The sequence below is a fragment of the Mobula birostris genome, chromosome 6 (assembly GCF_030028105.1).
Source record: "Mobula birostris isolate sMobBir1 chromosome 6, sMobBir1.hap1, whole genome shotgun sequence".
Classification (NCBI taxonomy): domain Eukaryota; kingdom Metazoa; phylum Chordata; class Chondrichthyes; order Myliobatiformes; family Myliobatidae; genus Mobula; species Mobula birostris.
In genome coordinates this window covers 120,209,939-120,224,210 of record NC_092375.1, presented here as the reverse complement: position 1 = coordinate 120,224,210, position 14,272 = coordinate 120,209,939, and the positions used below count along the sequence as shown (strand labels likewise).

Here is a 14,272-nt window from a genome sequence, read left to right as displayed (position 1 = left end):
TAATTAGCTTTTAAGCAGGTCTCATCTTTCATGAGCTCTATTTGTTCTGTAGGTCGCCAGTTAAGAGTGCACTTGCAAAGAGCCAAAAACTGGAGAGTGAACCTCAGCATGTGCCGGAGATGGAAGATCAGGTGACAGTGCCTGAGCGTACAGTGACCCTACCTTCTTCTCTCAGTCATCTGCTCGGCACAGTGGCTGTTAATGCTGAAGAAAAATTTCGGGTACTTGACCAACGAGACAAATTAATGAGACAAGGTAACAGGGCATCACTTGTTGGCTTAAAGTAAAATTGTCCAAAAGTTAGACCATGAATCCTCCACTTCTCTTTGTTTCACATATCCTATTTCCTCCTTCCTTTTCTCCATTTCTGTGGCTTATCTACTCACTCTCTCATCTCTCTTACTTGTTGCATTGTCCTACAAATGTGATTTGTTGCCAATATGATATTTGCATTTTTTATGTTCCCTTTTTGCGCGATATCTCTGAATGTTTTTATTTAGAGATTCAGGACATTAACAGGCCCTTCTGGTCCAACGAGCTCCCGCCATCCAATTATACCCATGTGACCAACCCATTACATCTTTGGAACGTAGGAGGAAGCTGGAGCCCATGTAGGGAACCCACGCAGATACAAGGAGAATGTACAAACTCCTTACAGTGTTGGGAATTGAGCCCTCGTCATCAGCGCTGTAGAAGTATTATGCTAACCACTACACTGTAGTGCTGCCTCCAGATGAGAGAACCAAATTCTGATCTCGATAGCAGCAGAAGTACCCATGCCCTTTTCTTAGTACCATTGAAGAAATTGTGGAAGTAAGGGTATTTTGGAGGAAAGGATGGCCATTCTCCCAGATTTGTTGTGGAGCGTTTGAGCTGCTACAGCAAATGCTGGTGACTGAAATTGTTATGGGTGGTGCCTTTTATTTGAACCATTGTTATGCACACCTGAGTTATATGGGGAACATTAAAGCTTTATGTATATTTCAGACATCAGTGCCAAACTAGAGAGATGTTGTCAAGATGTTCTGCTGGTACAGATAAGAAATGATGTGTTGGTATTGGAGAGGTCCAGAGAAGGTTCACGACCATGATCTGGAAATGAAAGGGTTAACATACGAGGAGCATTTGATGGCTCTGGGCCTGTACTTGCTGTGGCTTAGAAGAATGGGGGGGGGGGGGAGAATCGAATTGAAACCCATTGAATATTAAAAGGCCTAGATGGAGTAGACATGAAGAAGATGTCTCCAATAGTGAAGGAATGTAGGACCAGAGGCACAGCCTCAGGGAAAAAAGGATGTCCCTTTGAAACAGAGATGAGGAATTTCTTTAGCCAGAGGGTGCTGAATCTGTGGAATTTGTTGCCATAAACAACTATGGAGGCAAAATATTGGGTATATTTAAATTGGACCTTTGTTAGGTTCTTGATTCGTAAGGGCGTTGAAGGTTACAGGGAAAAAGGCAGGAGACGGGTTGAGAAGGATAATAAATCAGCCAGAATTGAATGACGGAGCAAACTCAATGGGCTGAATGGCCTAATTCTGCTCCAGTGTCTTGTGTTTTATTTTCCAACTAACGAAAGTCACTGCTTGAGTATCCTATCTTTCTGTAAAGGTCTCCGTCCTTTCTAGCAGTATTACCATCTTCAGTGAACTAACTATGCAAATACAGACGACATGGCTGAGGCATATAAAAACACCATCGGCAAGGAGTGCTGACTAGATCCTTCTTGGCTTCTTCCAGAGAGCACCACCATAATGAAAACCAACCTTCAGGTTACTTAGTTAATTTCAAGTTACCAAAAAATGGCTACATGCGGTAGATATAGCACAGATTATGGGTTGAAAGCTGAAAACTTGTGCTTCTGAAAGCTGTACCTCCAATTAAATTTGGCTACAATACTGTCAGCCAGCTTACAACAAAGGATTACCTGAGCTGTTTTCTCTCTTTTTAAAAAAAAAACAGAACAAATATAATTTGGACAATCACTGCCTTTTCAGGCAGCTGTTAAGTCTTCATAAAAGAAATGTAGGGTGCTTTCTAGTGCCAGAGGAATGGAGGTCGTGGAGCTGCAGCTTCACCGTTCAAGTGATTTGGGTTCAGTCCTGACTTCTGATGCTGTCAGTGTGCAGTTTGCACATCCTTCCAGTAACTGCATGAATTTCTCTCCATGATTCAAATATATTCAAGCTGCTGGGTTAGTTGACCCTTCTATATGTCTCCTAGCATGCAGTCAAGTCGTAGAATCTGGGGGTTTGTTGGGAGTTGATGGGAAGGTGTGAGCAGGGAACAGGAAACTGGCAGAGGCACCGTGGTGTACTTCTGCTTCAGCTTTTATTGTTTCATTTGCTTATTTCAGTCCCAGAGTAACGTACAAGGCCCACTGATCTTTCATTGCCTAATCAATAATCTTGCCCTCATTTTAAGGACTGAAGTAGGAATGTTTGTTAATAATGCAGCCCTCCATGTCCCCTAAATGCAGCAAAGGCAACAAAGTTTTTCCTGTATTTGCACAGTTTGTCTTTTGCACATTGGTTGCTGGTCTGTCTTTGTGTGTAGCTTTTAACTGATTGTATTGTATTTGATTGTTCTACTGTGACTGCCTGCAAGAAAGTGAATCTCGAGGTACTGTATGGTGACTTGTACGTACTTTGGTAATAAATTTACCTTGAAGACTTCAATTGAAGTCACATGGGTTGGTAAGTGACAGGTAGTATTGGTACCACACATAGTAAGCAATGGCTCTCACCAACAGGAGAGTGTATTCCCATCATCTCCCTTGGGTATTTAACCTCATTGCTGTTGTGGAATGCCCCCACCATCGACGTCCAAGAGGTCACTAACAGAAATTTAACTTGGTTGGCAATATGAACTCTGGTCAAGAGTGCAGTTATTCTATCTTGATTATCTGCCCTTTCCACCAACTACAAAGCCCAAAGCAGTATTATCTCTTCTTGACGGAATGAATCCACTTCCAATGCTCAAAAAGCAGTTGTCCAGCCAAGGCAGTCTGTGTAAGCACAAGAGACTGCAGTAAGATACAGCAAGGGTTGGAGTTGGGATTAGGCCTTTAGTCAGAGGAGGTCAGTACGTTGGAGGGTTCAAGTAAGGTGGAAAGAGGAGGAGGAGTGAGGTGAGGGTAAGGGTGGAGAGTATGGTGTGAGTGACCAGGCTGGGTAGAAAGTAGTGGTGGAAGGTAAAGATCGTGCAGGATTTGGAACTGGGAATAAGGTAGTCTGTATGACTGGCGCCACATCCACCATCTTAGTTGTCTTCTCTTTCCATTATTGATACACCATGGCTGCAAGATATGGTGTTTGCAGATATGCAGCAACAAAACACCATGACTTCAGCTGTATCTCCTAGTGTATACCTGCAATCTTTCATCCTGATTGAAGGACCAGGTTATCACCAGTACCTGTGAGTTCCTCGTTACGTTCCATTCCTCATTAATTTGCCTCACTGATCTGTTTTTTTTTGGCTGTCTCCAACAGCATTGCAGAAGTACGTGGACTACAGGAGCTCAAAAAGTAATTGGGGATAGGCAGTCTTTCCACAATCCAAAGGAAAGCTTTAAGGAAAAATGGCTTTTTAAGTTGCATCAGATCTGGATCAAAGAATGTTGAAGGAAGATTTGTGTTGTCTTTTGGGGACTGCTGTCCTTCGAGTGAGGCATAAAACAAGATGATTTGATTACCTTCACTTCGATACTCTATTGAAATGCATCACTACATTTCTCCACAGCCCGAGTGAAAAGAACTGAGCTGGAAAAAGCTAAAGCTGTGGTGGGGACCTGTATGGACATGTGCCCAGAGAAAGAGCGTTACATGAGAGAGACAAGATTCCAGCTCAGTCCTTTCGAGGTCATACCTGGCACTGACAAGGTCAGTATTAAACTTCCCAATTGATTAGTCCGTGTACACATGGTTCATTTTGGAATTTGTTGGTTTGGATAATCTTTGTTTTTTTTAAACACCAATTGGCTACTAATTTTGTCTAATTTAAAAACTGTCTGCAAGTTAGCATCAGTTCATCTCATCTTTTAACAGGGTTTCAGAGTCACAAAACTCTTGTTAAAGTTTTCTTTTGTTACAGGCAATTTAAACTTCATGAAAGCAGATAGTGATACTTATTTTGCTGTAGTCATAACTGATTGCCTTTCCAGAGGTTCATTTTGGATATTTTGGCTACTATATTGATGAAATAATTTGCCATGTGATGTGCTGAGTGTTTTCAGCTTTTATTTTAGACTTTCAGCATCTGGCTTTTTGTTTGTTCCTCAACTGACCATAAAGTATTTCATCACTTCAAGAAATGCACGCTGATTCATGTCGTCCAAGGTGTATTATCAGTTGATAATGAGCTGATCATAATATTAGTTTTGTAGAGTCAACTCAGTGTTCATTTCAAATTGGGGTTCTTGTAGAAGTAGGAGGTTGGTACAACATCAAAGAGAAACATAATTAAATTTTATAATTGTTATGTGTAACTATAGGCCATAAGAGATGGAAGCAAAATTAGGCCATTTAGCCCAATTGAGACTGCTCCGCCATTCCACCTTGCTGATCTATTATTCCTCTCAACCCCATTCTCCTACCTTCTCCCATAACCTTTTATGCCTTTAATAATCAAGAACCTATCAATCTCCACTTTAAGCACACTGAATGACTTAGCCTCACAGCTGTCTCTGGCAATGAATTCCACAGATTCACCACTCACTGGCTAAAGAAATTCCTCCTCTGCTGTGGGATGTCCTTGTATTCTGAGGCTGTGCCCTCTGTGCGTCGACTCTTCGACTATAGGAACCATCCTCTCCGTGTCCACTCTACCTAGGCCTTTCAATATTTGATAGATTTTAATGAGTTCCCCTCCCCCCTCCATACTTCTGAATTCCAGCAAGTACACACCCAAAACCATCGTACACTCTGATAACCTAGCTCCCCAGTACTTGGGTAGAACTGGACCTGCAACTTATCTGGATAGTTGGATGTTATTCCTATTAATAACCAAACACTTGTTTCACTTTCAAAGTTGCTGGTGAACGCAGCAGGCCAAGCAGCATCTCTAGGAAGAAGTAATCTCTGGAAGAGGTACAGTCGACGTTTCGGGACAAGACCCTTAGTCAGGACAGGTCTCGGCCCGAAACGTCGACTGTGCCTCTTCCTAGAGATGCTGCCTGGCCTGCTGCGTTCACCAGCAACTTTGATGTGTGTTGCTTGAATTTCCAGCATCTGCAGAATTCCTCATGTTTACTTGTTTCACTTTTTATATGTTAAACAGTGCTATAACAAAATTTCCAATGAGCCCTGTGAGTTTAAAGGGAACAGGAAGTTCCGAGTGTTCCTGATCTCTGGTGTTCCGAACCCTAACATTGGTTCTGGCTGTACACCCAGCCTACAGTCTGGATCCATGACGATTAAACCAGATGCTGAACAGCTGAGATCTATGAACAATGGGATGCCCAGTATCAGTTTCACTGAACATGCGTAACATTAGGTATAATTGCTACTGCATAAAGAAATAACTTTTCTCAACCAAAATTAAGTTTAGGTGCCATATTGGCACAGCAGTTAAGTTTCCGTACTAACAATCCAGTTTGAAAATCCCACCTTGTCACTGTGGAATTTAAATTCAGATACTAATCTCTAATTTGGGAGACAAGAATCCTTAGACTCAGTAAGTACAGAAACACCCTTCTGGCTCCCCAGTACTTTTCAGGAAGGGAATTCTGCTTGGTCTGATCAGTAAGTGTTTCCAGGTTGAAAAATGTGGTAAACTCTTAAAACATCTTCTGTAGTGATCTAGCAAGCCACTTAGTATTACTGTTAACTGCCATGTCTGAACTAGAGGGAGAATAAAATTGGCCAGATCATCCAGAATCACCCTAGGTGCTGTCAGCCGTGTAGCATCCTCCTTGCAAACATCTGGAGGTCTGGCTCAAAACTGGAAAAATTGTCCTACAGACTATTAAGTAACAGCCTGGCATGGTACTCACAAAAACATACCTTCAAGGTAACGTGGTAGACACTGTCTGTTTGATCTCCAAATGCTAGTATCTGTAGTCCTTTGTGTCTGCAGCTCAAAATTGAGCTTCCACAAGGTGCTATATTCAAACAGCACCACAATCCAATCGCCTGGAATATCACACACTTTACTAGTGATCAACCCTGTTCAAGAGCAGGGTCACAGAGAAATACAACACAGAAATGACCCCTTCATTCACCTTGTCCATGCAAATCCCATTTACCAGCACTTGCTCCATTACTTTTTATGCTTTGGTGAATGAAGTGATCATGTGATACTTAAATCTTGTGAAAATATCTGCTTCCAACGCCCACTTATGCAGTGTGTTCCAGATTCCAACCATTTCTGGGTAAAAACAGAAAATCTTGTTTAGGTACCCTATAAATTTCTTACCCCCCAACCCAAAACTAATGTTCAGATGGTTCTGCCAGGATCACAGAAGGGAGACAAGACTGTGGATTCTGGAATATGGAACGACATTGAAACTGCTGGTGGAACTCAGTGGGTTGAGCAGCATCTGGGAATGTGGGGCAGTGGGAGTGATAAGGATTACAAAAGGAATTGTTAGGAGCAGCATCGGTATAGCTGGTAAAACTAATACAGAACTACATGCAAATACACCATGCAATAACCAGACAAGCACTCTCAACCTGTAGATCAGGTCGAAGGTCTGTAGACTACCTGCATTTTCGTCATGAACGCTGGTGGACAATTTAACATCTAACAGGATATGATGCTACCTTCCTTGAGAATAGTGATGGCCAAAATGTGAGTGCTAGCATTGAATCGTGTTCAACCAGAAGTGGTGAATAGATTATCCATCTTGGTCCCACCATCACAGAAGTCATATTACAGTTCAGGGTGTTGGATCTCGGAATTCAATTCTGGCATCCTTTGTAAGAACTTTCTGTGTCCTTCCTGTGAGCATGTGAGTTTCGTCAGGATGTTCTGAATTCCTCCCACAGTCTAAAGACCTACCAGTTAATAGGTTAATTGGTTATTGTAAATTTTTCTGTGACTAGGTTGGGGTTAAGATAGGTGGGTTACTGGGCAGTACAGCTGGAAGGGCCAGAAGGGCCTGTTCCATGTTGTATCTCTACATAAATATAACATTTGGCCACACATATCAAAGTTGCTGGTGAACGCAGCAGGCCAGGCAGCATCTCTAGGAAGAGGTACAGTCGACGTTTCAGGCCGAGACCCTTCGTCAGGACGAAGGACAGGAGTGTCCTTTGATGTGTGTTGCTTGAATTTCCAGCATCTGCAGAATTCCTGTTGATAGCATTTGGCCAAATCGATTCACTCCACATGATATCGAGAAGTATCTGAGAACACTGAATGCAGCAAAGACTGTGGGACCAGATAACATTTTGCGTGTAGGATCTGTGATCCATGCTAAAGAACTAGCTTGGCCTCTAGCTGCATTGTTCCAGTGTAGATTCTATATTGACAGTGTTGGAAATAACCCACGTTATGTCTTGTGTGGAGAAACTGAGGTTATTCACTTTGAAGTACAACACAACAGTAAATCTTCATTTAAATAGGAAGAGGCATCAAAAAGTTGCAGCATAGGGGAATATGGGAGTCCTAGTTCACAAACGCAAAGGGGTTGCTTGCAGGTATAAAGCAGGATTAGGACGGCTGATGGAACTTTGGTCTTGTTCTTTATTACTGGGGATATTGAGCAAGCTGTGTCTATCCTCGTTTGAGTTTAGGAACATAAGAGGTGACCCTATTGAAATATGTATGACCTTGAGAGAGATTGACAAGGTGAGTGCTAAGAGGTTATTCTCTGGTGTTGAGGTTGAAACAGGAGGCATAGTTTCATTATAAAGAGTAACGTCATTTAAGAATGAGTGAGGAGGAAGATCTGCTGATGGTGCTGACTTTGGAATTATGTACCCTGGAGAATTGGGGAGATGGTTAGTGAATGTATAAAGTGTGAGTGTTTACTTGAATTGCAGCTTGAGTCAAGGAGTATGGGGAGAGGGTGGGGAATTGTTAGCATGGGGGTAAAAGAGTGGGAAATTAACAACATTTGATTTCAGAGTGGTGTAAAAGACTCACAGGCTGATTAGCCTATTCAGGTTTCTATCTTTTATGCTCTGATATGTTGCATTTTCTGTTGTTGTTAAGTCAGGCTTTTGTTTCAGCAGTCTAATTAAAAGGATCCATGGGTTTTGTTTCTGGATTTTCAGTATCCCTTGTTAGTTATGGATCTAAAGGGTTGTACAATAATTAGTTTGCATCCCAAAATCACAGGATTAGCTGTTTTAACATGGCAACAATCCAGGTTACACAGCAAATTTTGCAATGTAATATTGAATTTGCCTGCTTCATGTTGTAAACTATCAGACTCCAACACTGTCAAAAGTTCTGAAGACTCGTTTGTTTAATGCTAATTGATATGTTTGTTGCATCACAGGTTAACCATGAAGCTGCAATCAAGGAGTATAGCAGGTCATCAGCAGACCAGGAAGAACCTTTACCTCATGAACTTCGCCCTGCCTCTGTGTTGAAATTCACAATGGATTACTTAGTGAGTCGGATCATGGATCTGGGTGAAGGCAATTACCGGGACTGGTATGACTTTGTGTGGAACCGAACTCGTGGAGTGAGAAAGGTGAATTAATAATGCGAGTATATGTGGACTTAGTCATAAGTAAAACAGGAGGGAAACAGGCCTTTCAGCCCGACTCGTCCCTCGTCCATGCTGACCAAGATGTCCATCTAAGCTAGTTCCGTTTTCTCACGTTTGGCATTCCAATTAGTAGAATTGCTGTTAGTATTACATCCCACTTTTTGGTTTTGTATCATTGCTGTTCTAATGCTGGAGGACCTCAACAATTCAGGAATAAACAGCCAACGCTTTGGGCCGTGACCCTTTGTAGGATAACCTAATTGGTGGAAGTGTACATAGTTCACAACCACCGACATTGAGTTGGGGTTTCACTTTAAGAGGCTGGTCTGACACGATGACATAATTAAGTAAAGGGTTTTTAGCGGGTCTCACTGAACTCCCGTCAAAGAGGTGATTTAAACTCCAGAGGAGACACACCACAGCCCTCACCTGGCTTCACCTATCACCTGTCAGCTTGTACTCCTTCCCTGCTCCTCCCCTTATTCACCCTTCCTATCCAGTGCTAACGAAGGGTGTCGGCCAAAAACTTAGACTTTTTATTTATTTCCATAGATGTGACCTGACATGCATTTTGTGTGTGTTACTCTAGATTTCCAGCATCTGCAGAATCTCTTGTCTTTATCATAGCTGCTGTGCCTGACAAACTTGTGTCCCAAGAGTAACCCCACGTGAGAGCTCATTTCAAATTACCAAACAAAATGAAAAATTAGAAAGACGAAGCTCAACTTGGAAAGTCTTTTTTATAGTCTGACAGCATAGTATCCTTGATGTGACTAGGACTTTAGTACAGTAATTTATTGGCAGCTGAGAGAAAAGGCACATGTAGTGTCAGACTTGTACAGCACGGGAATAGGCCCTTTGGTTCGGCTCACTCATACCCACCAAGATATTTATCTAGTTATTCCCTTCTGCTTGCATTTGGTCTATATCCCTTCAAACATTTCTTATCTAAGTACCTATCCAAACTGGTGTGTTGTAATTGTTCTTGCTTCCACCACCTCCCTCGGAAAACTGAACTCCAAGATCACTTTTAAATCTTTACCCTGTAATCTTAAACCTGTGCCCTTTATTTTAAACAACACACACACACACACAATGCTGGTGGAACGCGGCAGGCCAGGCAGCATCTATAGGAAGAAGTACAGTCGACGTTTCGGGTCGAGACCCTTCGTCAGGACTAATGGAAAAAAGAGCGATAGTAAGAGATTTGAAAGTGGGAGGGGGAGAGGGAGACCTGAAATGATAGGAGAAGACAGGAGGGGGAGGGATGAAACCAAGAGCTGGGAAGTTGATTGGCAAAAGGGATACAAGGCTGGAGAAGGGGGAGTATCATGGGACAGAAGGCCTTAGGAGAAAGAAAGGGGGAGGGGAGCACCAGAGGAAGATGGAGAACAGGCAAGGAGTGTTTGTGAGAGAGAAAGAGACGACCCGAAACATCGACTGTACTTCTTCCTATAGATGTTGCCTGGCCTGCTGCGTTCACCAGCATTTTGTGTGTGTTGCTTGAATTTACAGCATTTGCAGATTTTCTCGTGTTTGCCCTTTAGTTTAAACCTTCCTATCCTGTATACCTTTATTCACTTGTAAAGTTTGATGTGCCTTCCTATTGATGCAGTTTTTTTTTCTGACAGGATATTACACAACAACACCTATGTGATAAGATGACAGTGGCACTAATCGAGAAGTGTACACGATTTCACATCCACTGCAGTCATCATCTCTGCGAGGAGCCAATGTCTTCCTATGATGCGAAGATCAATGATGAAAACCTGACCAAGTGTTTGCAAAGCCTGAAAGAAATGTACCAGGATTTATCCACCAAGGAAACCTACTGTGAGAATGAGGCAGAATTCCGGGGCTACCATGTTCTGCTTAATCTCAATGAGGGAGATATTCTCCGGTGAGCAGGAGATGTTTATTTTCAATGTGCTTGCTGCATAGTGGAATGATAGCATCATGTGGTACAGTTATGGCATTTGGCCCATCAGGTAAGTAATTCACTCAGTCCCAATCCTCAGCTCCTTCTCTTAAGCTGTACACATTAGTTTCTCTTGTCTCTATCTAAATCCACTTTCAAAGCTTTTAGTACACTTGTTTTCAGAACTCTGAAAGGATTAAACTCCAGATTATGGCATATGTTTTTCCTTGTTTTGCTTTGTGCCTCCAGCAGAGGGGACTTCTCTCTACGCAGAGTAAGAATGGCAATAAAATAGTATGATTAAAGGTCTTTGATGAGTAATGTTAGTATCAGTGCACAAAGTGCAACTTAGTGTGGGAATGACAGACTAGGCCCACCGAGATGAAAATGTGCGCACTTGAAAGCTTGCGCTAAAAAGACAACCCTCCGTGGGTAGAACACCCAATGGATTCACCGTGCTATCCAACGGCCACATACTTATTTTCCACATTCTTATGATTGATCTGTTATGGTACATTCTCTGACCTTTCTGAAATCTTGTGTCCCCTCTCAACTTTATTTTTGTTTTGAACAAATCAGAGCTCTAGTCCCACATTACAGCTGAAGTTCCTCAATTCCTTGAGCTATTCCAGTAAATATTTTCTGCAACATCTCTCTCTCTCTGATCTTCATATCCTTTCTGAATTGCGATGACCAGAATTGGCTGCATTTGTGGCCTTCAGTCAGACTACACTTGTCGCCATGTTTGCTCATTCCACCTCAGATCATTGCTTCTAATTTCCCACCACTGAAATGAGACTGGTCTGCAATTAATGAACTCATCATTGCATTTTTTTGTTTGAGCGAAAAATTAACATTTGCACAAAGGTGTCTAAGTGTTGGAAATTGCTTTAAATACCCTTATAAACTAAAGCTTCTGCGGATGCTGGAAGTCAAAAAGTCCTAATGAAGGGTCTCAGCTGGAATTGTCAGCTCTTTATTCCCTCTCCATAGAGGAAATGGTTCAAATCTCTTACTAGCTCTTCTTTCAGTTAGTCCTGACGAAGGGTCTCGGCCCGAAACGTCGACGGTACCTCTTCCTAGAGATGCTGCCTGGCCTGCTGCGTTCACCAGCAACTTTTAGGAATAATGAGGTATTGTTCTGAGTTTGTGGACTGTTCAGAAAACTGATGGTGGAGGGGAAGAAGCTATTTCTGATTCATTGAGTATGGGTCTTCGGGCTGCTGCCCCTTGATTGTAGTAATGAGAGGAGCGCATGTCCCAGATGGTGACGATCCTTAGTAATGGCTGCCATCTTCTTGAGGCACCAACTCTTGAAAATGTGGTGGGAAGGGTTGTGCCCGTGATGGAGCTGGTTGCGTCTACAACCCTCTGCAGCCTTTTGCAATCCTGTGCATTGGAGCCTTCATACCAAGCTGTGATGCAACCTGTAAGAATGCTCTCCACCATACCTCAAAAAGGATTTCTGAGGAGTCTTTAGTGATGCACCGAATCTCATCAAACTCCAAATAAGGAATTTAAAGGGAGATCCTCCATTTAGCAGCAGGTTCTTTTTTTTTTTTTTAAAAAAAGGAGCAAATCCCACTGTAAAATAGATATTCATTTTCCTTCTGGGCATTATTGAGGCAAACGTTAGCACTGCCTTGAGAGACAGAGATCTGCTGCCTCATCTGGCTTGTTTATTCTTTACTGTAGGGAAATCCAGCAGTTCCGTCCAGTCATCCGCAACTCTCCAGAGGTGAAGTTGGCAGTGCAGGCATTTGCAGCTCTAAACAGCAACAACTATGTGAGGTTTTTCAAACTGGTCAGGGCAGCTTCCTACCTGAATGCCTGCATACTGCATCGCTACTTCAAACAGGTATGGCCTTCCACCTAGTAAGCTGTGAAATAGGCAATCCTAATGTCTGCCAGAGCAACTGTTTATGAAAGAATCTATGCATGTATCTTTTCATTTATTAGTCTTGTGGTTTGCTACTTTTTTGTTGACTTTTTTTCCCTTAAGCTTTGCCCCAGCACAACCATAATGAGATATTTATTCCTTTTAGAAGGGTCTTGGCCTGAAATGTTGACTGTTTATTCATTTCCATAGATGCTGCCCAATCTGATGAGTTCCTCCAGCGTGATTTAAGAAATTAACATAGTGTGTTTCAGCTTTTAAGGAATCCTTCAATAAGGTTAGAGCAAGGTTGTTAAATAAAATTAGACTGTATAGCATTGACTGAGAATGGACTGAGAATTGCCTAATAGACAGAAAATGGAGACTGGAAATAAATGGATGCTTTTCATTTCAAGGAGCTGCAGGGATTAGTGCTGGGCCCCCAGCAGTTCACCATCCATATCAAGTGTAATGTACTCAGTCATGGAAAAAAATGAAGTTGGTCCCTGAGATAAGACCCTAAACTGAGTGAAGGCAGATTGCAATGGTGTAAGCAGAGGACCTGGCAGAAGCAGCTGCTCGGGGGAAAACAACAACTGCTTAAATGGGAGGTGTTTAAAAGTGAAATAGAATTCAGTCGGTGTGCTCTGTAAGGGTATGTATCAAAGATCGTAAGTTTAGTTAACAAAGAATATTGAAGGTTTGATTCGGGAAAGAAGGGAGCATATTTCAGGTAAAGTGTTGTAATGTTCTTAATGACCCAAAGCAAGTTTCATTTTCTGCTTTGCTGCAGTGTCAGGTCGGATCCTAACTCTGGATTTGGGCTGCCTGCATATTTCCTTTATCTTTCATGCTCCCTCATTTCTATATGATCGATGTTAATTGTGGCTGCCAATAGTATACAACAGTTCCACACACAGTTTTGAGCATAGTTTGCTGAAAGCCAAGGCTCAGAATGATTGATCAGTTGCAAGACTGAGGTTGATAGATTTAAGGTATTAAAAGATTTTTGAATAAATGTGGGTTGGAGACGTGCAGGAAGAAACTGACTCTCTGGCCCACCATTCTTGTACCAGCTGTTGGATACCCATGTTGTGAGATTCAGCCCTTGAGCTTCCATACCTTTCTTTAGCCAGAGGATGGTGAATCTCTGGAAGTTGCTACCACAGCCAGCTGTGAAGCCCAGGTCATTGGGTATATTTAAGACTTAGGTTCTCGATTATAGGAAGGAGGCAGAAGAATTGGGTTGAGAGGGTTATGGATCCACCATGATTAAATGCAGAGCAGATTCGATGGGCCTAACGGCCTAATTCTGCTCCTATTTCTTATGGTCTTGTAACTTAGGGTGTTTCAAATGGTTAGCTAAATGAATTATGTGAGAATATCTGCCTCCTTCACCCTCTTGGGCATTGCAGTACAGATTTTAGCCATGAAATATCTCTAAACCTTCAACCGCTGATATTAACCTAAACCTAGGGCAGAAAAAGGGGAGGGGGGGTGGCATTACTGGTCAGGGATACTATTACAGCTACAGAAAGGGTAGGTAGTATAGCAGGATCCTCTTTTGAGTCAGTATGGGTGGAAGTCAGGAACAGGAAGGGAGGAGTTCCTCTATGGGGGGTATTCTATAGGCCCCCTGGTAGCATCAGAGATACAGAGGAGCAGATTGGGAGGCAGATTTTGGAAAGGTGCAAAAATAACAGGGTTGTTATCATGGGTGACTTTAACTTCCCTAATATTGATTGGCACCTGATTAGTTCCAAGGGTTTAGATGGGGCAGAGTTTAAGTGTGTCCAGGACGGATTCCTGTCACTGT

At 42.4% G+C, this 14,272-nt stretch overlaps 1 protein-coding gene across 3 annotated transcripts in view; it reads left to right on the top strand.

The window, feature by feature from the left end:
- Positions 1-14,272, top strand: part of mcm3ap (minichromosome maintenance complex component 3 associated protein) — an 86,747-nt gene that overhangs the window by 14,054 nt on the left and 58,421 nt on the right. For all 3 annotated transcript variants that reach the window (XM_072261176.1, XM_072261175.1, XM_072261174.1), the window contains exons 5-9: positions 53-255; positions 3,742-3,881; positions 8,447-8,644; positions 10,294-10,562; positions 12,276-12,438. In XM_072261176.1, coding sequence (XP_072117277.1) covers positions 53-255; positions 3,742-3,881; positions 8,447-8,644; positions 10,294-10,562; positions 12,276-12,438 — 973 coding nt within the window. The remainder of the gene's footprint in view (positions 1-52; positions 256-3,741; positions 3,882-8,446; positions 8,645-10,293; positions 10,563-12,275; positions 12,439-14,272) is intronic.